Source organism: Melampsora larici-populina, assembly GCF_000204055.1.
Source record: "Melampsora larici-populina 98AG31 unplaced genomic scaffold MELLAscaffold_1, whole genome shotgun sequence".
NCBI lineage: Eukaryota > Fungi > Basidiomycota > Pucciniomycetes > Pucciniales > Melampsoraceae > Melampsora > Melampsora laricis-populina.
Genome location: NW_006768765.1, coordinates 3,836,464 through 3,860,483, shown reverse-complemented (window position 1 = coordinate 3,860,483; position 24,020 = coordinate 3,836,464). Strand labels below are relative to the sequence as shown.

Genomic DNA, 24,020 nt, shown 5'->3' with positions numbered 1-24,020 from the left:
TTCATCAGGGGCAATCAAGAGTATTGATGGCATTTTATATTTCAAAAACAAGGCTGTTATTCCGTCTGACACTGATTTGAAATTACACATCCTTCGTTCTAGACACGATAGCATATTAGCAGGTCATCCGGGGAGAATGCGAACGTTAGCACTGGTAAAGCGCGCATATCACTGGCCGTCAATGAAAGCATTCATCAACAAATACGTGGACGGATGTGGATCATGTCAACGCGTAAAATCTAGGACCGAAAAGCCATTTGGAAGTCTCCAACCTTTACCTATCCCGGAAGGACCATGGCTCGACATTTGCTACGACCTAATCACGGACTTACCCAAATCTGGAGGTTATGACAGTATCCTAACTGTTGTTGACAGACTCACAAAGATGGCGCACTTTGTTGCATGTAGGAAGAGCATGAAATCCGAAGAGCTTGCTGATTTAATGATCAAGGAAGTTTGGAGGTTGCACGGCACTCCACGAACGGTAACATCTGATCGAGGAAATATCTTTATATCACGTATCACTAAAGATTTCCACAGAAGACTAGGCATCAAGACCCAATCCTCAACGGCGTATCATCCCCAAACAGATGGCCAATCAGAAATTACAAACAAAGCGGTTGAATTATATATCAGGCACTTCACCGCATACAAGCAAGATGACTGGCTGACGTTATTACCATTTGCTGAATTTTCGTATAACAACAGTGAACACTTGGCGATAGGCGTGTCCCCGTTCAAAGCTAATTATGGATTCAATGTCAACTTCACCGATGTTCCGTCCAGTGAACAATGTTTACCGCTGGTGGAACAAAGAATTGATCAAATCAAAAATGTTCAACGTGAATTAAAAGATGCAATGGGCCTAACTCAAGAATTAATGAAGATGCAACATGATAGCAAAGTTCGAGATACGCCTAATTGGAAGAAAGGAGACAAGGTCTGGCTCAACAACAAGCACCTATCAACAACACGGCCCACAGCTAAGTTTGCCCATAGATGGGTAGGACCATTTGTTATTTCAGCGCGTGTGTCTAAAAATGCTTACAAGATTGTGTTACCTAAATCTATGAGTAAGGTACACCCTGTTTTTCACGTCAACCTATTAAGAAAATTCGAAGAAAGCAAGATACCAGGACATCACAAAATGCCGCCACCACCAATAGTTATGAATAATGAAGATGAATTTGAAATTAATGAAATACTTGATAAGAGAAAAAGAGGAAGAAAATTAGAGTATTTAATTAACTGGAAGGGATATGGTGAAGAACATGATTCATGGGAACCAGAAGAAGGTCTCAAGAATGCAAAACAATTAATGAATGATTTTAATAGAAAGTATCCAGATGCTGAAGTTAGATACAAAAGGACGAGGAGAAAGAAGTGAGGGTATGGCTTTTTCCCACTGGGTTTTTTAATGCCACCCGGGGATAGATGCTGGCCTGCAAGAGGAGGTAGAGACATAAAAGGGGGAGTGGTGTTATGACCTGTCACGCGTGTTACATGTAGAGTTCATACTAGTCTTGTCTCCCGTTGTGCATATTGCTTTTCCTCACTTAGCAATCTACTATATTCACGAGACCACCCTTAAAGCTTCTCTTGCATCTCCATTATTTGTATACAAAAATCTGGAAAGGTCAGACACAGAGCAAAAAATGTGAAAAAATATGCATCCTGTTCCTTGGTATGAGATCTTCTAGCCAAATCCGCCTGGTTTGGTCGATCATCCATAAGTGGTATGTCACAACCTCGACCCACAGTTTGAGATTGGATCCATCATTCTTCAACTCTTCAATTCTGGGGTATATTTGACGTCGCGGCGGCATGATGTAGATGGGTTTAATGTATTTGATGAGCTGGCCGGAGAACATAGTGAGAGCTGATAGATGGGTTGTCAGCATCACATTTTTCCATAGGAAAAGTATATACGTACCTGTTTGGTTGGAATTGGTTTGGCGCTATTGGATAGTGAAGTAGGAAGGGTTGGCCAGGATGAAACAAATGTCTGTGAGTTGGTGTTCCAATTTATCAGAGAGAAGGCTTGGATACAACCGGGTTTCTATTACTCGACGCCAATTCACTCAAATAACCGAATGATGCTTGTGCATTAACAAAAAAGTAGGGCCTCAGAAGCCTTTGTTTCCTTTGTGTCTACTGGCCGCACGGGGCCCATCATGTTACTAGGCGCACTGAAGTGCTAATTAAGGAAAACTTCATTGTTGGAATCAATTTGGGTTTTGTAGTCCTTATTGTGTCCGCAGGAGGGCGCTGTTCGATTCCCACATAATGCAATACTTGGGTGTGAAACATATTTTCAAGAGGGAAGAAGTGGAGATATGAAGAAAATTTAATAATGAAAAATGTTCAGGAAGTGGTAAAGTGTGTTTACAACGAAGCAATCAGCCACTGCACATCATTATCATGGTGTTTGATATGATTTTGTAGGTGAGCCGGATAAAATGGACAAATATTCATTATTGAAAGTCAATTTGGAAAGGGAAGATGAGGAGTTATCAGCAAAGTGAAATAATGAAAAATGTTCAGGAAGTGGTAAAGCGTGTTTTCCGAAGAAGCAATCAGCCACTGCACATCATTATCATGGTGTTTGATATGATTTTGTAGGTGAGCGGGATAAAAAGGACAAATGTTCATATTGAAAGCAAATTTTGAAAGGGAAGATGAGGAGATATGAAGAAAAGTCATTGATGAAAAATGACCAGCATGTAGAAATGCATACTTACCAAAGGAGCCCCCAGGCACTGCACATCATTATCAAGGTTTTTGAGATGTTTTTGTAGCTGGACAAGCCAAAAAAGCACTTTTGATCATAATGAAACAGGATTTTGAAAGGTATGATGCGCAGATAAGAAGGAAACTCAGTAATGAAAAATGACCAGCATGTAGGAAAGCATAGTTTCCAAAGAACGTTTCAATCACCTGACACCATTTTCATTGTGTTTGAGATGCTTTTGTAGCTGAGCGGGAGGAAAAAACACTCAAAATTGGATTATACTCAATTTTCAAGTGGGAAGATGCGGAGATATGAAGAAAAGTTAATAATGAAAAATGTTCAGGAAGTGGTAAAGTGTGTTCAACAAAGAAGCACCCAGGCGCTGCACATCATTATCAAGGTTTTTGATTTGATTTTGTAGGTGAGCGGGATAAAAAGGACAAATATTCATATTGAAAGCAAATTTTGAAAGGGAAGATGCGCAGATATGAAGAAAAGTCATTAATGAAAAATGCTCAGGAAGTGGTAAAGTGTGTTTAAACCAGAAGCACCCAGGCGCAGCACATCATTGTCAAGGTTTTTGAGATGCTTTTGTAGCTGAGCGGGAGGAAAAAACACTCAAAATTGGATTATACTCAATTTTCAAGTGGGAAGATGCGGAGATATGAAGAAAAGTTAATAATGAAAAATGTTCAGGAGGTGGTAAAGTGTGTTTGACGAAGAAGCACCCAGGCGCTGCACATCATTATCATGGTGTTTGATATGATTTTGTAGGTGAGCGGGATTTAAAAGGACAAAAATTCATATTGAAAGCAAATTTTGAAAGGGAAGATGAGGAGATGTGAAGAAAAGTCATTAACGAAAGTAGGCTCGTTGGAAAATTCATACTTACCAAAGAGCCATTTAGCCATTTTCCCACAACTGGAATGTGAATGATATGTAGAGAGCAAATATGTGGACAATTTGGTTTCAGATATAGGCAACAAGAGTTGTGCAATTACACTTGACAAGTTTTTCAGTGCCAATGATAACACAAAATCCACCTGATGACATTGAGAATTCAGGAAAATGGCTAAATGGCTCTTTGTTAAGTATGAATTTCTACATGCTGGTCATTTTTCATTTTCAATATGAATATTTGTCCTTTTAAATCCCGCTCACCTACAAAATCATATCAAACACCATGATAATGATGTGCAGTGGCTGATTGCTTCTTTGCCAACCCCCTTTACCACTTCCTGAACATTTTTCATTATTAACTTTTCTTCATATCTCCGCATCTTCCCTTTCAAAATTTGCTTTCAATATGAATTTTAATCACTCTAATGATTGTAAGGCCCTCACAATATCAGATCACTTTATCATAAACCCATATTTTATTCTAATTGAACAAATTGTTCTACACATCTTTATGATTGTAACAAGATTGATGTGTGGTACCATTTTGTGCCAATGAACAAATGAACATAAGGTTGCCTTCCTCATGGAAACTGTAGAGTGTCTTCAATGGTCAATGAAATATGTTAGACTCATTGTCTCCATTCAACTGTATATTGCAAATTACAGTCAAACCTGTGCAAATGCATACCTGCGCAGATGCATAACCTGTGACAATGCATAGAAAAATTCCTAGATCTTGATACTTTTTACCGCCAAACTAGACAATGGAATTGCATAACCCGTGAAAATGCATAGGAAAAGTCTTCCACCCAAATTATGCAATTGCACAGGTTTGACTGTATCCCCTGAAATATCTGTGAATTGAGCAACGGACTAATGAAGGTCCAATCAAATTAACCAAGAACAATTTCCCTTTTGGGCCTAGAGACTGAGTCTTGAATAGAATGTATGTTGGCTTTCAATTAACTTCTGATACAATAATATACGATACCATGCCTACTAATCCGAACAACAGGTCTCTCAAAAAAATAAAATCCAACCCAAAGCCGGTCACTCCTCGTCAGGTTGAATTCTTAGCTCAGAAGGAGAAGAATAAACGCCAAGCCGAACGATACCAAAAACCTATCATAAAAGTCGCGGAAGCCGCCCCATTTCCTCGTCATCGTATCAAAGGGGTGGAATTAGATCTGGGGTTACCAAACCCAGATATAAACCACCTCGACAATGAGAACTACCAGCACGATCTACTTGACCCCAACGGATTCATTCCCTTTTCACCTGGTTCTTCGGATGACGACACAGACAGCTGCGACAGTCTTGATTCGGACGACCAAGATGTTATTTCAGGGATAAGGCGTGCGCGATATGATGCTAAACGCCTACAGCGCGAAATGAATTGGGTCAAACAGTGTCAACAGATGCTCTCATCTTTCCTTCGATGTCGCCAAATCACCTCCAATTGGGGTAATTCTGATTGTTGGAACAATGACTTCAAAGAACCTTGTTCATGCCCAAGAAATCGAACACGGGTAGCCCGGGTGGATATTGTGGATCTATTGGGTTACATCGTACATATTTTCTTTTTCGTTTTCACAAAGCTCACCTTTGATTTTCATGTAGTCCGAGATTGCATTCAAGTCACGTTTTGTGAATGTACCTCAGACCCAGTGCGGCTGCTTCAGATGGGATAAATTGGAGCCACACCGGTCCATCCAAAAACTGCTTTTTCAGTACGCTTGCTAAAGCACTTCCATGTGGTTTGGAAGTACTGTTCATTACGGAATCAGGGCTTTATGAAAGCGATGGACGAGATATTGGACGATGATAACCCTATATTAACAACAAAACAAGGTCAGGTAAGCAAGGTCATAATGTTTGCATCAACACGTGGCTAACCCAATTTTCTGCTAAGCCTTGTGATTGGCGAGAGCCATTCACGTCCGCTCTAGATGCCTATCGAACGATCCTCTGTTCAATTCGGGAACTGGAGTTTGCACAGCTGAAGTTTCAAGATATTGATCACCTAGCAGCCAATTGTCCAAGGTGTTTTGGACCACCAGTTGCAGAGACCAAGCCCAAAGAGCCCGATTGTATAGTATGCTTAGACGGAAATTTTCAGCATCGCCGACATGCAGCTGCAAGCGTGCCAATACCGGGCTATCATCCAAAAACACCCGAGCTTTTTATGTCTAGTGACTTTGTTGAGGCCATGACAAACCAACAGCCCCCGATTGAAGTGAAGGACGAAGAGGTTGTAGGTCCATATTGTTCAACTTGCTGTAGATTATTCTTTTTTTTTGAGCTGACCCATCGGCCACCACTTCAGCATCCTTGTAGTGAACAACACACTGCTGCGAATGACGTGCGAGGGAAGTCGCACTGGGGAGGCTGTGACGAAACCGGGCTATTTGGCATGGCTTGTAGGCATGACCACACATTGTATGATATCAGAGCGGTGTTCAGCCTATCGATGATCAAATGGATTTCAGATCTAGTTGAAAATGCCACAGACCGCCAATGGAATAAAGTGGGTATCCTTTACGACATTGGCTGCAATGTTGAGAAAGGTATCTTGAAGGTACATCCAAAAGTTTTACTTCACAAAACGCAACTAAATCCAATACATCTTTCTTTTGTAGCGCAAACAATTTGCAACCGAACGTGAAGCTGGACGTTTGAAGTTTGGAACCAGCGTTTTTCATGCCTACGTTCATGAATGGGGTTGCCAATTGAACTACAATCCCAGGCTGAACATGGGATGGGGGCTCTCAGACGGTGAAGGATTAGAAAGGAAATGGTCGGAGTTGAGCCCGCTAATTAGGCCCAACCGGTATGCAACAGCTCTACACCGTGCATTAAGTATCAGTATGCGATCCGTTCATTCCAATATTGTATCAAGGTCTAATGCGAGTGAGCTACATAGATCTAATGTATGGAGGATTTTCAAAACTGATCAAATTCCTCCAGTTTGATCAATTCAGAAGCGAGGAACCGAAGTGAGGAAGCGGCTAAAAGAGGCCGAATCTGAGCTCGCTAGCCTACTAAAGCAGGATCCGACTATGACCACTGAATATCTTGAGGAACAATGGAATAGGCAGAGAGAGATGCAAAAAAAACTAATTAGCGAGAGCGCAAAAGACAAGCGCGATCAAATACTAGTGTATCTAGGTATTGAGGAAGAACTAGTCGAAGCACGGTCAGAGTCCACTTTTACATAACTTTGGTTTGCTGTGAACTGATAAGGGATCAAAATGTTAGTAATAAGCTGAAAGATATCCAATCAAAAAGCCGTAGGGCACGTACGGGCGAGGAGCGAAATGAGCTCTTGAGATTACCTAACACAGTTGTCCTTTTGGAAACAAGGGCACTGGCTTTTGCTGAAGAGCTGGGTGTGGAACTATTGCGTCAGGATGCTTCGGGTAAGACTTGGTTGTTTCAAGTCATTCATTGAGTTGACAGTTTGACTACATAATCCTCTGGTTGTGATGATGTATTGTAGATGACGAAAAAAAGGCCCTAATCACCATCCAACTGGCCAAGGCAAAGCTATAATCTTGTTGAGTTGAGTATAACTTGTGTTCAATAGAAAAAAGTTTCTCAAGTTGATTTGACTTGACTTCATTCTAATGTTTCTAAGACACTGTCTTGATTTGATCATACTTGAGTCAATTCTACCAATTCTAAAACTCAATCTAAATCATCAGTACTAGTTGAAGGTGAGGAGCTATCATTACTTTTATTTTTTTCTTTAAGACATTGTTGCATCATTTGCAAGACTTGCTTAGCAAGAGGTGTTTGACAGCTATCTTTGGACATCATTAGAACCTTGAGTTCATTAACTTGAACAAGGCTAACTTTGGCTTCAGCATCTGCTTTAGCCATCTGCTTTGCCACTTCATTCCCTTCCTCAAGAGCCTGAACTCTTCTTTCAGCTGACTCATTACTGCTTTTAAGTTGTTCATCACAAGCTTCTTTGAGTTCTTGAGCAATTGAGTCATCTTTACACTGGTGTTTTGATTGTTTGATTCCAATTGGGTGAGGAGGGGTAGAAGGACAAGTAGTAGTACTTGTATCAGTGGCATCCAAGAGTGCCTCACTAGAGGGGATTGCAGCAATATCCAAAGCCAAAGGTCCAGGCAGAGGTTGTGGAACAATCCACTTGGGTGCAGTTGAAAGAACCCTCCAAGCTGTGAGGGATTTGAATGGTGGCTTTTTGGGGTTGAGCTCATTGTAAAGCTCGATCACAAGTTCTGGCCAGTCGGACTTAACAATGCCACTTGGAGATGATTGTTCAATCTGACTGTAGTAACCACAAAACTTGAGTGTTGCCATTTTCAAAGCAGCCCATCTAAAAACGAGATTGATCAGTTACATTGTTCAATGTATAATTATGATGACTCTACTCGCTTGATTTGAGCGGAATTGAGATCTCAAGTCTCAAAAGACAGTTTGAAATTGAGGTGTTTGGTGACTTGCTTGAAAAAGGTCTTGCCAGTCTGGTTTGTGCCAAATTTGGGAAGCTGGCTGATGTGGACCCACACCTCGGCAAGCAATACTTCTTTGGCAGAGGACCAGTTGTTGCTGTTTTTTTCTTTGTTGGATTTTGATTAACTTGACTAGTTTGATTGGTTTGATCATCAGTATCTTGATTGATGAGGATTTGATGTTTAAGACAAAGATGAGATGAAGAATTGAGAAGGAATAGTGAAACTAAATAGAAAGGAAGGATAGTATGTGTAGTAGAGGGATTTGCAAAACTTGGAGCAACTTTGGAGAGACTTGAGTCTTGGTAGATTTTTTGTGGATTGTGTAGATACCGACTTGGTAGAGGTCCAGCAGATTTGCTGGACCTCTACAGATTTATCACTGATTCAATAGATACTGAAGTGTGTTTTACACAAGATTGGGGAATTCAAGGCTTGGTACAGTAAAATTTACCATACCAAGGCGTTTACCAAGACAATAGGAGATGCCCTAATTACAGGGGCAAAAATGACTGCTCACATAGGTGTGAGTGTTGTAATTTTTGTGTTTGTTTCAATGTTTGTTCAATTTTACTTGCCTTTTCTTTCCTATTTCTTTCTGCTCATCAGCTGATTACGTGATCAACCAGAACTGAGCAGAAAAACTAAGCCTTGCTCAGGCTTTATTCCTTAGCAAAGAAGTCTGAGGAAGGGCTGATCCACCTGTTTGGTTTATCTCAGCTGCTCAGCTGATCCTGAGCGTCATTCCCTGGTTCAGTAGGCTCCAAGGAACACCACTTATGATTAGCTTAGGGGCTGAGCTGACCCCAGTATCCTCTTAGCTAATTCTCTGCAGCATCCCTTGGATGGATCACATAGGGCCAGCCTTGCTTCAGGCTTCATGGCTCCGGAATGAAGCCTGATGCCCATCTGCTCAGTTGACCAATGCTTCTCAGCTATCCCTCAGTGGCATTCCTGAGACCAGAAGGATCCAAAGGATTTCACCGCTCATTGGCTGAGGGGCTGCTCATCTAGTGTGAGGGTTGGGTGCTCAGAAGAGTACTCAAGGCTCACTAAATTGGGCTAATAGGGTTTTTATGGTCACAATTTGATTAGATTATATTTCAAATATAATGTAATTACAACTAGAAATATAGGAAGAGAGAAGGAAAGGGAAAAGGGACTGGTCTGTTTGGATAAATCCAGACAGACTACAGTTAAGTGACTCCTAAAAAGGAGGTTTATAATTATAATATATAGATGTTATAATAAATGAAGGATGGATCCCACAGTCCTTCCTTTAATCTTTTAAGTAACAGATTAAAGAGTGAGATAAAGGTCACTACACTGGTTGTTCTTAAAGTCACCAACTTATGGTTGTTCTTAAGGTCACCAGCCTGAAAGTACTTATATGTAGGTCACTAGCCTTGGGTTGTTGGAAGGTCACCAACCTAAAAGAGTTCCCACTTGGGGGAAGTAGAGGATCCAGAAGGGGTGAAGGTATTACTTACTTTTAATCAAGGAACAGATTAAAGTAATGGAGATATCACTAGTCTTATATTTATAAGACTCTTGATGTTACTTCAGTAGAACTTTAATGGTTCTTGAAAGTGGTGTGTAATAAATGCTTGGGGTAGAATCTCTGAAGTCTGAGAGAGGAGGAGTTTATATACTCTCCTCTCCAAACCTAACTGTAGTGATATTTGTTTGTATCACTAAAGTGGTTTAGGTTTTAATTATTACTGTTAGTTATGATTATTATTAATACTACATAGTTACATATATGTGTTATGTAATTTATGTAGTATAAGCATTTTCAACTCTTGACACTGAGTTATGAGGTGTAATTAGTGTTTTATTACATATTAAATATGGTTTTAAATGTATATGTATATGTAATTAGAAAGTATGTATGATTTATTACAAGTTACATATGTTTTGTAAGACCTATGTACATGTAATTAGTTGTCTAAAGGTGGTTATCTATGTTACAAGTTAGTCTTTGGGTACATACATACGTACCCAGGGCTGACATCTAGTCCCCAGGGGAATTCCTGGGATCCTTCTGATCCCAAGGATGTCACTGAGTATTGGCTGAGGGGCTGCTCAGTTGACCTCAGCCCCTCAGTGTGAGCAGCTTTGTCCAGGGGACATCACTTAGGATTAGCTGAGCGGCTGAAATAAACTGAGCAGGGGGATGGCTCTTTTATGAGGCTTCATTCCTTAGCAAGGAAGTCTGAGGAAAGTCTGGCCCATCAGTGACCCAGCCAGGGGATGCTACTGAGTATTTCCTGAGCAGCTCAAATTGGACAGCCCCTGTGCAGGCTTCTTCACTAAGAAATGAAGCCTGAGGAAGGTGTAGTTCATGTGCACATTTTCATTTCAACCAAATTGTTGAGTATTCAGTGACTCATGAGCTGATCCTGAGTACTCATCTGGACTCAGTTATTGCTCATCCAAGATTCAAATGAGCCTTCTCAATAAATGTCAAGCAAAATGTGAGCAAAACAGGCTGATCACCTGAACACAACCAAAATTGTGAATTGAATGGATCTGAAAGAAAATGAATCTTTTTAGGAGACTTCAAAAAAGTCTACAATGCTCACATACATGTGAGCATCAATTTTGGCCCCTGTGAATAGCATTGGAAATAATACTGCCAGGATTAAACACTGTCCCTAATGGAATAATGATCACTTTTGCATTAATTGCTAAGGATTTATATGGCAAAAATTAATTATCCCAAAAAAGCAACACATTATCCTAATTAGAAAAGTGTTTAATCCTGGCAATGTAAGGAAAAAGGTGTCAATTTTGTCAAAAATGGAGGTTTTCAGCTTATTACATATGTCCAATGACGTCATAATTTCATGGTAAATGGCTCATTCAACACAGAAGTATGGATAATTACATAATGTACAAACTTTAAGTCATTAGTAACAGAGTTGTGTGAAGAAAGTTATATGATAAATAAGAAATTGGTGTGAACTTCAAATTCTACACTTACATGCATACATGTAACAACATTTACATACAAAAACCTTAACTTCACAACTCAATAACACATCCATTAATCATCAGAAGTACATGATATGGCGGCAATTTTTAATCAAAATCACAAGCTCTATCAGATGCACTTCAGTAACCAAAAATTGAGCATCATCTGAAAAAACCTGTAACTTCAAAAATAGGTTTTCGGCCAGATTACAAGGAAAAAATCACCTGTAGTCATCCTAAGAAGTGCTGTGTAACATCTAATTACATCATTGATCACTTTGGCTGTGTCAAATCTATTAATAACAAAGTCATTACATTGTGTCATCACATGGTTTTTCGAGGTTTTTGGTCAAAGTTGGTTGGTTTTTGAGGCTGTTGACCATTGTAAAAGTTGGAAAAATTATACTCAAGGTGCATAAGTGAAATATGCTAATAAAATATAAAGCTATTTGGAGTGAAATGTGATTAGTAAACAGTGATGATGTGATTAGAACTGTCACATACATAACATCATAACATTCTTTCTGCAGGTAAATCACTTTTTACTGGTAGTGTACCCTCATGGAATGATTATGATCTATTTGGTGTGGTGTGGAGGTGGTACCCATGAGGGAAGATAGAGGATAATGATTAGAAGTTCTAGAGCTTGGTGATTTTGTCTCTCAGTAGAAAGACTAGACTTCATAAGCAATAGGGACATATGTGGATTCAGGAAGGCAAGGTTGGCTCAAAAAAGACAAAGAGATTAAGGAAATCCTAAGAGTTGAGCAGACATAGAGGGATTGGTATGAAGAAGTCAAGTGAAAAGTGTGTGTGTGTGTGGGACTGGATACTAGATGAGTATACTCTATGTCAAGAGAAAAACAAGAGTTGGTTCCTTTTTACCTTTTTCTCCTTTTGCCACTTGTATTAGTGTATGAAATATTACATTTATACTGAAACTTGAAGATGATCTTTATTGATTTAGTATTGAGTATTTTTTGATTAAAAACTTGGGAAACACATGTAAGATATCTTCTTTCCAATGTGATTTTCTAATCAACTCAACAAATCATAAGATGATCATGGATCTTCTTTTTTTTCTTTATATATCCATCATAGGTGCTTGATTCTATGAAAGAAGAAAACTATCTTCAATTTGTCTCATAGTACTAGTAGCTAGAATGATCCAATTCTGTGTGTTCCAATTTCTACACTTTTCCATATGAATGAATCAGATGATCTTGACTCTCTGTGGAAATATTGTCAAGACTTACGGATAGATGAAACTGACACACTAAAAGACACTAGGCATAAACTTTGTATAAATCATCATGTCTTAAAACCAAACAACACCCTACGGGGTGGCTAGCGGTCCACAATAATAAAACAATATAAAATCTTAGGATGTACATTCTTAGAATTTAAATACCAAAACACATCTTTGACTACATAACAAAAAAAAATTAGAAAGAAAATTATAAAGGAAGAGTTTTTTATATTGTTTTCTTAGAGAACTCTACGTTGAGTACAATCTTTTTGCAAGAAAATACCTAACTCAAATATAATATAAGATAAAAATATAACATAAACAACATACAAAGTTTTTACCAAAAAAAAAACCTCCAGGGCAGGAAGGGTGGGACTTTAAAAAATACTTGCTGTTGATGGTTGTAACTTGACAATAGGATGATGAAAAAAGGAAACTTGATAAAATGGTCAACAAGTAATGAATGGAAATTCAATGGTAAACAGGAATGATGACATTTTGCCAATGGTAAAATAACAACTCAAACCTGGACCCAACAATTACACAACATCCAATACTCAAAGTCCCTATTTCCCAATATTCCAATCAGTAAATAAGTAAGTTACCTACACCTAAAAGATTATCATCTCTAATGTGTTTTACTTTATGATATGATCAAATCATCATTCATGGCACTTTTCATTTCTAATGTGTCTTTATCTCATTCAAGAGATCTTCAGAACATATTCAATCAATCTTTTGATCTGAGAGATCTCCTGCTGGAGTGGATAATTTCAATTATGCATGGCGTTTGACCGGTTTCGACCCCAAGTAGTCCGAATGACGTCATCGGCCTTATGGTCTAGTCGTATGATTCTCCCTTTGGGTTCGCCTTGAAACTGGGAGAGGTCTCGGGTTCAATTCCCGATGAGGCCCTTTCTTTTGGCTTGTGCCGTGAGCCTTCGAAATGAAGGTCAACTGTTTTATTTTGTGGGTCAAGATTGGCATGGGAATGAAATGTGGTAAATCTTGATACGCAAGCTTCTTTCATGTGGTGTATCAAAACACTTAAAACCAATTTTGACTTAAAAGTACGCTAAGTTGACCCCTGAGAAATATGATCAAGCGTTAAACAAACTTCAGGAGAACGAAGCAAGGTCTGGTAGTAGGTAGGTACATATTCCCTGCTTGTAGGCTACGTAGACTCAGTTGTGTGTGAGAAGATACCTGCGTCATAGAAAGGCTTAATAAGGGAAAAGAAAAGATCAAGGAAGAGAAATGAAATGAATTAGAAATTACTGTGAGTAATTCCTGAAGGTTCACGCCAAATTAGACCGAATAGAGCTGAATAGAGCTCTAGTCTCTGACTCAACTTGAAGAAGTTTCCGATACAGAACTGTATTTTGTTATAGGTCGACGTTCGTTGAATAGTGCATGACAAAAAACAAAAAGAAATTCACTATATAGGGATTTCTTTTTGTTATGTACTTGAATTGGTAAAGAGTACAGTCAAACCTGTGCAAATGCATACCTGCGCAGATGCATAACCTGTGACAATGCATAGAAAAATTCCTAGATCTTGATACTTTTTACCGCCAAACTAGACAATGGAATTGCATAACCCGTGAAAATGCATAGGAAAAGTCTTCCACCCAAATTATGCAATTGCACAGGTTTGACTGTAGTTTGGATTGATGAAGAGTGAAATGAATTGAAGATCCTTCTTTTATGTAAGAAATTGAGGGTTGGGTTAGTGTAGCACTGTAGATCGTCCAGATGATCGGTTGGGTTTGAAAGTTAAGTAAGTTTTAACCAATCTTACAAACAAGTTTCAAAAAACAAGTTTGATGGAAGAGAAGAGTTTCAAATAAATTCATTCATTCATTTCATTATTCATCAAGGACGACGAGAACAAGAACAAGAACAAAAGACAACACCAGGTCCATCATTAGTTATCAAACTTTAACCAATTCTTATCATGCCAATCAATAAACATCGAAAATCTAATTCAAAACCAAAACAACAACAACCACCACCACCACCACCACCAAAACAACAACAGCCACTCACTACTACCACTACCAATACTATCACTTCAAATTCTAATTCAGATTCAAATTCAACCACTTCAAAACCATCACTGTTTACTAAATCACATCACACTTTATTAGCAGTCACTTCATTAAGTAATCTTAGAAATTCATCAAATCATCATCAACAAACTACCACTACTACTCACAATCCAAGCAATCCTATCAAGAGAAGTAATAGTATTTCATCAGATCAAATCTTAGCTCATTCAAACTTTCATTATATCACTCATTCGAATTTAAAATCATCAGAACATCAAACCAAATCATCATCATCATCATCTTCATTCACTTCTTCATTCAAGCAATCAGATTTCTTTAAAAGATCAACCAAACTATCTAATCCAACTTCAACTCTCAAATCAAATTCATCTTTAGATCTAAAAGTTTTATCTACTTCTCATGATTCCAACAATAACAAATCATCATCTAATCTTAAAAAACCAAATCATTCGACTACTTCTTTAATTGAACCATCTATCCTTATTAAACATAATCAAACCAATCCAAATCGATTTAATCTTAAAACTAAATCAGTCAATTCCAATCCATCTAACATTCATCATCATCATCTTTCAATCCAATCTGAATCAACCAATTCATCTTCTTCTACTTTTAATCAATTCTCACCTACCAAAACATCAGAAAACAATAGCACAACCAACGAATCCAATTCTGGTAAAAAGGTCGAATCGATTGATACCAATCCAAGTCAAAAGACCGAACCTAGTAAGAAATCATTAGAAGTTTTAAACCAAAAAATAGAACCTACTAAGAAACCATCAGACACCTCAACCAAAAAGACCGAACCTAAAAAATCAATAGACAATTCAAACAAAAAGAACAAACCAACCAAAAAATCAATAGAGCTTTCGAATAAGAAATCAATAGATACATCAAATAAAAGGTCATTAGAAATCACCAATAAAAAGAACGAAAGTGTCACGACCCTAGGAATCTTTTCAGGAACCTCTACCACCAGTCTAGTCTCTAACACTTCTTCAACAAACCATACCCAACCGCACCATTCCAGCATGAATTTTTCATCCAATAACAACAACAACAACAACAACAACAACAACAACACCAATAATAGTGGTAGTAGTAATGGTAACCATAAACCTGTGATCCGTCATATCACTTCAACTTCTACTTTAGCTTCAACTCAATTCACGGGTAATCATAATGGGTTTGGTCAAAAGTTGGAAAACCCTAACTTTGGGTTGGTTTTGGGTCATCAGGTCGGTGGGGAGTCTAATGGGTCTTTGGTACTCAGACCTGGTGATCTTTGGAGTCAGATCGTGATGAGGGTCATTCCACTTTTGTAAGTTGAATTTTTTCATGATTAATAATTTCACCATGAAACTTTTTTCTGATTGATATGAGGAAATTCACTTGATTTTTTCTTTCTTGTCTTTTTTTTTGTTTGTGAAAAAATTAATGATGAGCTAATGAAATCTTCATTTTTTGTAGTAATGGAGAAGGACATAAAGGATTTATAGAAGATTTAAACGAATTCGTGATTCAATACATAAGCAAAACGATTTCAGATTCGCCCTCTAAATCGATTCAAAAACTAACCAATGATCTTCAAGACCTATTAACCTCAGGAGTGATGAGTCTAAACCACAAGTTTTCAGCCGATACTCTATCAGACGAAAGATTTTTAATTCGACTTATGGAAATTTGGCATTTTTTCTTTACCGGTGTTTTGCCTACTCTAGAAGCTATCTTTTTACCACTCATGACAGATGAAAAGTTAATATCCGTATTAGAGTCAAAGAATAATAAGCTTTTACAGGAAAGGTTACAACAGATTCATTTGTTACAACAAGTTTCTTCTACCTCTGGTTTACCTCCTTCATCAACTTCTTTACTTTTCAAGATCCAACCCAAAGATCCAAATGAAACGTACGTCAAGAAATCTAACCTTGGTATCGATGTGAGAAGGATCGCTTTAGAGTGTTTTAGAGACTCGATGATCTCGAGTGTCTTTAATCGGTTTTATAAACTTTTGTCTTACTTGTATGATGATAGTTTAGAAGGCTTTAATGAACCTCTTTCGATGGATTTGGTTAATGAGATCTCTCATTTCAAAAGACTTCAAATGATCGGATTGCTTTGTGGATCAGTACCTAACCCTGAAATCGAAGCATTAGGAAAACTCATCAGATCTGGAAAAGCTGATCCAAGCTACTTAAAAGAAGATGAAGATCTAGAGCCTAAAGATGATAGGAAGTGTACGAGTGGATTGGCGGGCTTGAAGACTAGTAATCCTGCTGGTAATTTGAGCTTGAGTCCTACGATTCGGTCTTGGAATAAGAATCGAGAGTTTACGAGAAGGTCGATTAGACGACAGTTAGGCAAATCTAGTCTGCTCCATCATCATCATCACCATCATCATCAAGCTTCTAAACTGAGTTTGTCGAGTTTGAAAACTTCCTTGGATCTTAAGTTCTCTGATCCATCATTCTCGAATCCGAATGAAACTGAAAACGAAACACTGGTTCAATCTTCTTCTGGTACTGGAACTACTGGAAATACTGGAAATACTGGAACTAGTGGACAGACACTTCATTCATTGGAAAGTTTTAAGTTCTCGGCTGATCATTTGAAACATGTCGTTCAGTCTAAGATTAATAAATCGATGAATTATTTTGGCACTCAGAGTGTTTCTTTGGATGATCATGGAAGTATTGCTGAAGCTGTTTGAGTGAAAGATTTTGGAAAATTAGTCGTGGTTTTGGATTGGATTGGATTGGATTGGATTGGATTGGATTTATTGGATTTATTGGATTGATTCATTTTTTTCTTTGGTCTTTGTATCTTTTTTTATATATTTACATTTTTTTACATGTTTGTTCATGAATTCGCTTTCTCTTTTGGTTTCTCTTTTGGTTTCTCTTTTGGGGTTTTCCATTTCCTTTTTTCCCCATATATATATATGTTTTCTAATCCAAAAAAGAACCTCTCAATATAAATGTTTGTAACTTTTTTTTTTTCATATTTACCTAATTTATTTTTCAAACTTGTTTCATTAAAACCAAAACCCAACACAAAAAAACTCTCATTCATCACAAAAAAAAAAAAAAACTTTTTTTGGTGATTTCCTTTCTTTTTCACTCTTTTGATTGTCTTTTATATTTTGTTATCTTTTTTCTTATGGTTCATTATACTTTGTAGAATTTAAAATGTTTATTTATTTTCCTTTTTACATCAGGGTTTTTAGAGAGAGAGAGAGAGAGGTTTTAGATTTGGATTTGGTAGAATGGAATTTGATATACGTTTTGAGGAAAACTTGTAGGCAAAGTTACCTTGCCAATTCATACTTGATTATTTTTTCTAAAGGGCTTTTTTAAGGAAAATCACATAAAAGCTTGATTAGGGGAATCTATATTATGGATAATATGAATGAAGAGTGTCAAATGAAGATGGTTTCATGATGATTTCTCTTTTTGGAATCAGATGAAGTCTTATTTATATATTGTAAAAATGAGAAAGGTACTCATAAATTCTTAGGATGATCTTTTTTATAAATCAAACAGGATCAGATTGATTCATTTTCTATCAATTTTCATAGCTCAGTTCAGTTTTTCTCAAAAACAGATTCCAAAGCGGTCATGTAAGTATCCTTGAGTTTCTCTGTTTGATTTCCATAAATACTATGTTGATATTTCCTTGTTTATCAATCCGAGTGGTCCCGGTGTTGTTGAACTTGCATCACACTTGTTCAGGAGATATAATATTTGATTGCCTGTGATGTTTTAGAAATCTTGTTTACTTATCAGAAGACCCCTGGCTGCCGTTATGCGACACTTGCCAAGTCAAGATTGTGAGTTGCGTGAAATTGGCTGATATTAATAAGGTGTGATGAAAGTCATCCTCATTTCTGTACTACCTGAATTCCATAAAACTTATCAGGCTTAGTGTCATAAGAAAGATAAAATTGCCTCACGTTCTTTGAAAAGGAGATGAGGTCCTATGAGCAAACAAGTCAGAGTTTCCTATAGTGAAATAGCAATGAACTACCACCCCCGAAGTCATCATGGGTTCCGAGGATGATCGCGAGGTCTCCACCCAGATGAGACATGCTTGTTATAAAAATCGCAGTCAGAAGCAATCGAGCGCCGCAAAAAGTACAGGTCATCATCATCTCAAAACCTTGATGGAGGGTTGATCCTACCGGTTGTCTGATGCAATGCTTCAGCTCGTAATATTTGTTCCAAGGGTGATATCGAATGACATGCTGTATGAACTTTACTCATCAAATATAAAACGAGGTCGCCCATCAGCATATATCATTGTTAGTCTTCATTGAACATCATCTGTGCTCATTTTTTTTTGCATATTCTTTCATATCTACATAAAGGCCTCATCATTGGCTTAAGATCATCATGGCTAGATTTTCAATTACACTTCTTGCTATTGTTATCGTAGTATGTCCGTTCTTTACCGGGGCGTTCAATTGGCACGCTGACTTCAAGTTCAAAGATTCAGACCTCGCTTATATACAGGGTGAGTGAGTCTTGCAATATCCAAACGACGTTGTTTTAAACACATAGCTTGAGTCTGACTAATCTTTCTATGCTAGGTCAACCATGGACGGAAGAAGAAATCAAAAACTCTGTGGAGAGGTTTTATAAGAGTATAGAAGACAAAAACATAGATGATGCAATCGCACAAATGCATCCAAAGGCCAAGTTCCGAATTCGTCAAGATTGTTACGAGGAAGATGGTGAGTAAAGGCTAAGCTTCCTGATGAGGCTCTACTAGCCATGCAATGATGTGGCATGGATTTTTTCTGAAGTCTACTTTGTAATTTCTCATCATCTTCTTTAAGGAGTTGGAATTGGCCTTCATATATACATGCCAGAGGCTCACCTGACCGTCAGGACGGAAATCGAGCAAGGTATGCTTCATAGTCACCTTCCTACCCTGGATCATCAACCACCAACAGAGTACTTGTAGTGATTCTGACTATTGTACTCACTTTCCACATGCAAATACCATAAACTCTACGTACAATAATCTGCAGCGGGTTTCTATATGTCCCAAGAAGTAAACCAACTGGATAAAAATGTTATCATGCTTTACCTCCTAGGTACTTTGAAGGTGGGACGCAAAACAGAGGCCTTGAATGTAGATATGGTGTTGAAAAAAAACCCCGAAGGAATCAAAGTCTTTAGAATCCAAGTCCACGACTTTAACAGGAAAGTAAATCCCATCCGTCCTGGGGGACAAGCTTCTCAGTGATCTGAAACTGTTAGTGATGAAGACAGAACCTGTCTGGGATACACAGCTGAGAATTAATGTTGTTATTGATGTTCATAATAAATACATTGGGTGATGTGTACCTTCTCTGTGTACTTTATTCACCAAAGTTAGAGTTCTTTTGTTTATTTTTACATCTTTTCCAACAAAAATTATACCTTGTAAATCTTTCTACCTTGTTTGAAAACACTGAGATTGTAAGAATCTCACAAAATGAAAGGTGAAGGTTTTCACAAAAAACTAATGGCCTCAATAATAACAGGAATACAAGATGGTTGACCAAAAAAAAAAAAAACTTGCTGGATTTCTCAGTCTGCATATTGCACACCATAGTTGTTTTTGAATTTTGTATGCTGCCACTATTTTAATTTGATATTTGAAGAATTTTCTATCTGAAGAACAGTAACTGCCTCAAATATAATTTTTTGATACTATATTACCACCAAACCCAAGATCAAGAAGGGCAGTTCATCATAAGTCAAAAAGTTTAATCATGGTCATTAATGTGATCTTTTTGTATCTACAAAAGAATTATACACAAAGAATGATCATGATCAGATTAGGACTATAGTGGCTCTCAAACCTGACCCAGTTTCAAAAAACCCGGTTGCCCCAGTTGAATTTTTGGCTGGGAGCTGTCAACAAATGTCAACTTGATACACAAAGTTACTGCCAAAAAACAACTGGGTCAACTGGGTTTTTTGAAAACCGGGGCAGGTTTGAGAGCCACTTATGTATACCAATGATGTGCCAATATGACGTCTTTTTTATATTTGCTAGTAAAGCTTATCTATCACTAGTTGGCCTCAGACTTGAGATAAACAATACAACTTGAGACTTTACTTCAGTCAAATGGATTGGTCCACAATATATAACCAGATGGAAATGTAAGTTGGCAAGTTGACCCTACATGGTACTTTTCTACAGCTCTTGATTCACAATTCTTGTTCAAAAAAAGGCCAGTTTCCTCACAGAAGTCACAAACACAGTCTCAGCTCATCTTCATCACTTACCTTGACTCCAAGAAACCTCAAATCATAGAACCACTCAAGACTTTTCCCAATACCTGATCAGTAACATTCTTTATGGTCTGAGCACTAGGTTTGCCTTGCTTACATTCCATCTTTTCCAATTCAAGTTCCCACTTTGATCCTTTGTACACATGATTTTTCAAACTCGAGAGTCCATACCCAAAAGATCTAATTCCAAGATTCCATACTCTTACAAACCATCTACTTGGACTTTTACTGATCATGAATCATTTCACCAAATAAACAATCATCTTAATGAACAATCATTGAACCATAAGATCAGTTAAAGAACCTTTAAAGCTCATGAAGAAATTATTATAAAAAACAAAAACCAATGATATATATAATATATTCAAAGCAACCAACCAACCAAAAAAAAACATCTACAAACCATTTATATACTCAAACCCAAATAATCTCATCATCAACACCCAACCAAAAAGCCTTCAAAACGCTCGGTAACCTAATCCTAATCTTCCCATTCCCATTCCCATTCCCTTCTTCTTCTCTAAGATATCCATTCTCAATCAAACTCATCATGATCCTAGGAATCGCTAATCCAGTAGCATTCAATGTATGTAAGAACTCAGTTTCTTTCTTTTTTTCCATCAAATTACTACTACTAGATTTATATTTAATGTTGAGTCTTCTGGATTGGTAATCTGTACAATTCGATGCTGAAGTAATCTGTATATCCAAACCCATCATTATTTTAAATTTTCGGTTTTCTTTATGGTTGGAAGAATGGGAAGAAGTGGAAGAAGAAGGGAAAGAAAAAAACTTACTTCTCCCCATTTACCTTTACTTGGCATCCATGTTTCAATATCATATTTATGAAAAGCAGAGTTCCCTAATTCTTCCGAAGACATTTCCAAAACCCTATCATCCAAACCCAAAAAAAAACCAAGACCCACATAAGTTTCTTCATAAAGGTAAAGAAAAAGAAGAGGTAAAGAAGAAAAGAAGATGAACCGATAAGGTAAACCTAAACCTTCAATAATCCTACACTGTAACCCAATCATCTCCCACAACATCCCTTCACTTTTTTCCAAATCATTCTCCATCAAACAAACCAATTCGATCTTCTTAAACTGATGTAACCTATACAACCCTTTAGACTCTAAACCTCTCGCCCCAGCTTCTGATCTAAAAGCGTTACCCACACTTACCCATCTGATCGGTTGATGTGGAAAATCAGGGTGGGTTGAGTTCGGTAGGGTTGTGGAATGGAAAGAAGAGATCATTGGGATCTCAGATGTAGCAGATAAACATAACTCTGGAACTCGTCTTTCTTCTTCTTCTGTTGATTCTGCGGTTTTTGTTGATTGGAATGAAGAAAGTTGATTGGAAACGTAATAGGTTTGATGAGTTTCTCCCAAATCTCTAGGTTCGAACCCACAAAGCTTCAAAACCTGAGTCTTAACCAAATCCGGTCCTAAAACCAACTTCCAACCCTTCCCAATGATCATCGATAAAGCATACTGAACCAATGCTAATTCCAAACACCCACCCGATCCGAACAAAAACACAAAATTAGAGCCAGTCGAATTCGATCCTGATTTCAATGAGATCCATTCCAATTGATTCATAATCTTTAAATGATCCCTATGTTTGTCTTTTTCTATTGGTTCGAAGCTTTGGTAATCATACTTGATTTGATTCCAATTTGATCCTTCAAATGTTTTGATAACCTTTGATTTTGAGTATGATCCGATGGGTACATCTGGGTGGGTTTGGTTAGGGATCGAGATGCCTAAGGTTTGTAGTCTTTGGTTTAAGAGTTTTAAGTCTTTGGTCAAGGTAGAGATTGATGATTTTAGTAAACTGGCTTCTTGGTGGTAAACTGAAATAGATTCGACATGAATTAAATGAGAAGTAGAACCCGATCCGTTTCCGACCTTCACTTCTTGATCTTCTTCCTCTTCTTCTTCTTCTTGTTCTTTTGGTTTCGGTTTTGGTTTTGATTTTGGTTTAGATTTAGAAGTCGGATTAAGAATAGATTTAATTTTTTCACTCAAATGATTTTGTCTCTGTTTAGCATCCATAAGTTTAGATTGTAAAGCCTTAGATTCATGATAAAGATACGCTAAATCGTTTATTGAATCTGATCTTAAGTTTGATTTTCTGTTGATTAGGTTTTGGCTTGATCTTGATTTATGATTGATGATCGATTGATAATCTATGATTGGTTCACTTGGAGTGGTGATGAATCTTTTTTGGAATGAGTTGATGAGCCTTATGGATGTGGATTGGTAGATTCGTTTCATTTCTTAAAGTTGAGGGTTCTGGATTGGTTGGATCGATCGAAAAAATTAATACACCACTCAACACTTAACTTATGATACACTTAGACTTAACATCACATATCACTGACCACCACTCGATCACACCAATCCAGCAACAATCCAGCATTGGCAATCCATCAATCCAGCATTAGCAATAGCAATCCTACCAATTCGCAGAAGAATGTTATATTTGATTACTTTATTCTTAACCAAAACCTTTAGTTTTCAACAAATCCTACAAATCTTCATCACTCTCTTTATACTGATAATCTCGATCAATTCATTCAAATCATATCAAATCAAATCCAAGAATCTTATTCAAATCAATTCACTTCAACTTCAAAAGTAAGTCATCATCATCTCATTCATCTCAATGAATAAATACTAATCTTACTTATTCAATGGGTCTTCAAGGTCTTTGAAATTCAAAACAATTCTCATCTTCACTGTAAGTCACTCTCCAAACCAAAAACAAAAAACCAAAACTAATTGATTCTTTGAATAGTCATCTTTATCATCACTCCCACTCCACTTAATCCAATCATTATCCAAAACAAACCACCTCCAACTGATCATCATCTTACCCACCACAAGTTCAAGTACAAACTCAAAAGACATCGAACTGATCAATCTCCTACGCGAACTCAATCCCCAACTATTCCTAGAAAGATGTGATTTATCAAACCCATCCAGTCTAATCCAATTCGTTCAATCTCTCATCAAATCACTCCAACTACCCAGCAATTCAAACCCACTCCATCCTCCTCTCACATTCCAACTCCATTCGATTCTCTTCTTCAACCACTCTCCTCAAGATTCTCATCTCCAATCAATTTCAAGTCCTTTACTAATCCTACAACTCTTACTACCTTTCCTAACCTCTTCATCCCACACCACATTACCCATCAAAATCATTCCCATCTACCCCAGCCCAGCGAACCACACACACACCCAATCCATCCGGCTCTTCCAATCCTTTCAATCATCCCTCAAAGCCTCTGTAAACCAAGCAATCCCACTGCAC

At 37.6% G+C, this 24,020-nt stretch overlaps 5 protein-coding genes across 5 annotated transcripts; 4 read left to right on the top strand and 1 right to left on the bottom strand.

Annotated features, from left to right (window-relative positions):
• Positions 1-4,575: 4,575 nt before the first annotated feature.
• Positions 4,576-7,183, top strand: MELLADRAFT_101493 (uncharacterized protein; the record flags this gene model as incomplete). Its single annotated transcript, XM_007403792.1, has 4 exons — positions 4,576-5,199; positions 6,613-6,827; positions 6,875-7,050; positions 7,131-7,183. The coding sequence occupies 4 exons, from the start codon at positions 4,576-4,578 to the stop codon at positions 7,181-7,183; spliced, it is 1,068 nt and encodes a 355-aa protein (XP_007403854.1).
• An 8,646-nt stretch (positions 7,184-15,829) lies between these two features.
• On the top strand, positions 15,830-17,617 carry MELLADRAFT_70559 (uncharacterized protein; the record flags this gene model as incomplete). Its single annotated transcript, XM_007403793.1, has 2 exons — positions 15,830-17,282; positions 17,307-17,617. One exon carries the CDS (start codon positions 16,025-16,027, stop codon positions 17,120-17,122), a length of 1,098 nt encoding a protein of 365 aa, XP_007403855.1.
• Positions 17,618-18,803: 1,186 nt separating this feature from the next.
• On the top strand, positions 18,804-19,662 carry MELLADRAFT_123731 (uncharacterized protein; the record flags this gene model as incomplete). The annotated part of the gene is made up of 4 exons (XM_007403794.1): positions 18,804-18,924; positions 19,001-19,144; positions 19,250-19,318; positions 19,445-19,662. 4 exons carry the CDS (start codon positions 18,804-18,806, stop codon positions 19,660-19,662), a joined length of 552 nt encoding a protein of 183 aa, XP_007403856.1.
• Positions 19,663-21,224: 1,562 nt separating this feature from the next.
• On the bottom strand, positions 21,225-22,546 carry MELLADRAFT_24990 (uncharacterized protein; the record flags this gene model as incomplete). The annotated part of the gene is made up of 3 exons (XM_007403758.1): positions 21,225-21,398; positions 21,497-21,590; positions 21,684-22,546. Coding segments are annotated over 3 exons (1,131 nt in total), but the record flags the coding sequence as incomplete, so codon positions are not given.
• Positions 22,547-23,397: 851 nt separating this feature from the next.
• On the top strand, positions 23,398-23,671 carry MELLADRAFT_87211 (uncharacterized protein; the record flags this gene model as incomplete). The annotated part of the gene is made up of 2 exons (XM_007403795.1): positions 23,398-23,410; positions 23,502-23,671. The coding sequence occupies 2 exons, from the start codon at positions 23,398-23,400 to the stop codon at positions 23,669-23,671; spliced, it is 183 nt and encodes a 60-aa protein (XP_007403857.1).
• Between the last annotated feature and the right edge of the window lie 349 nt (positions 23,672-24,020).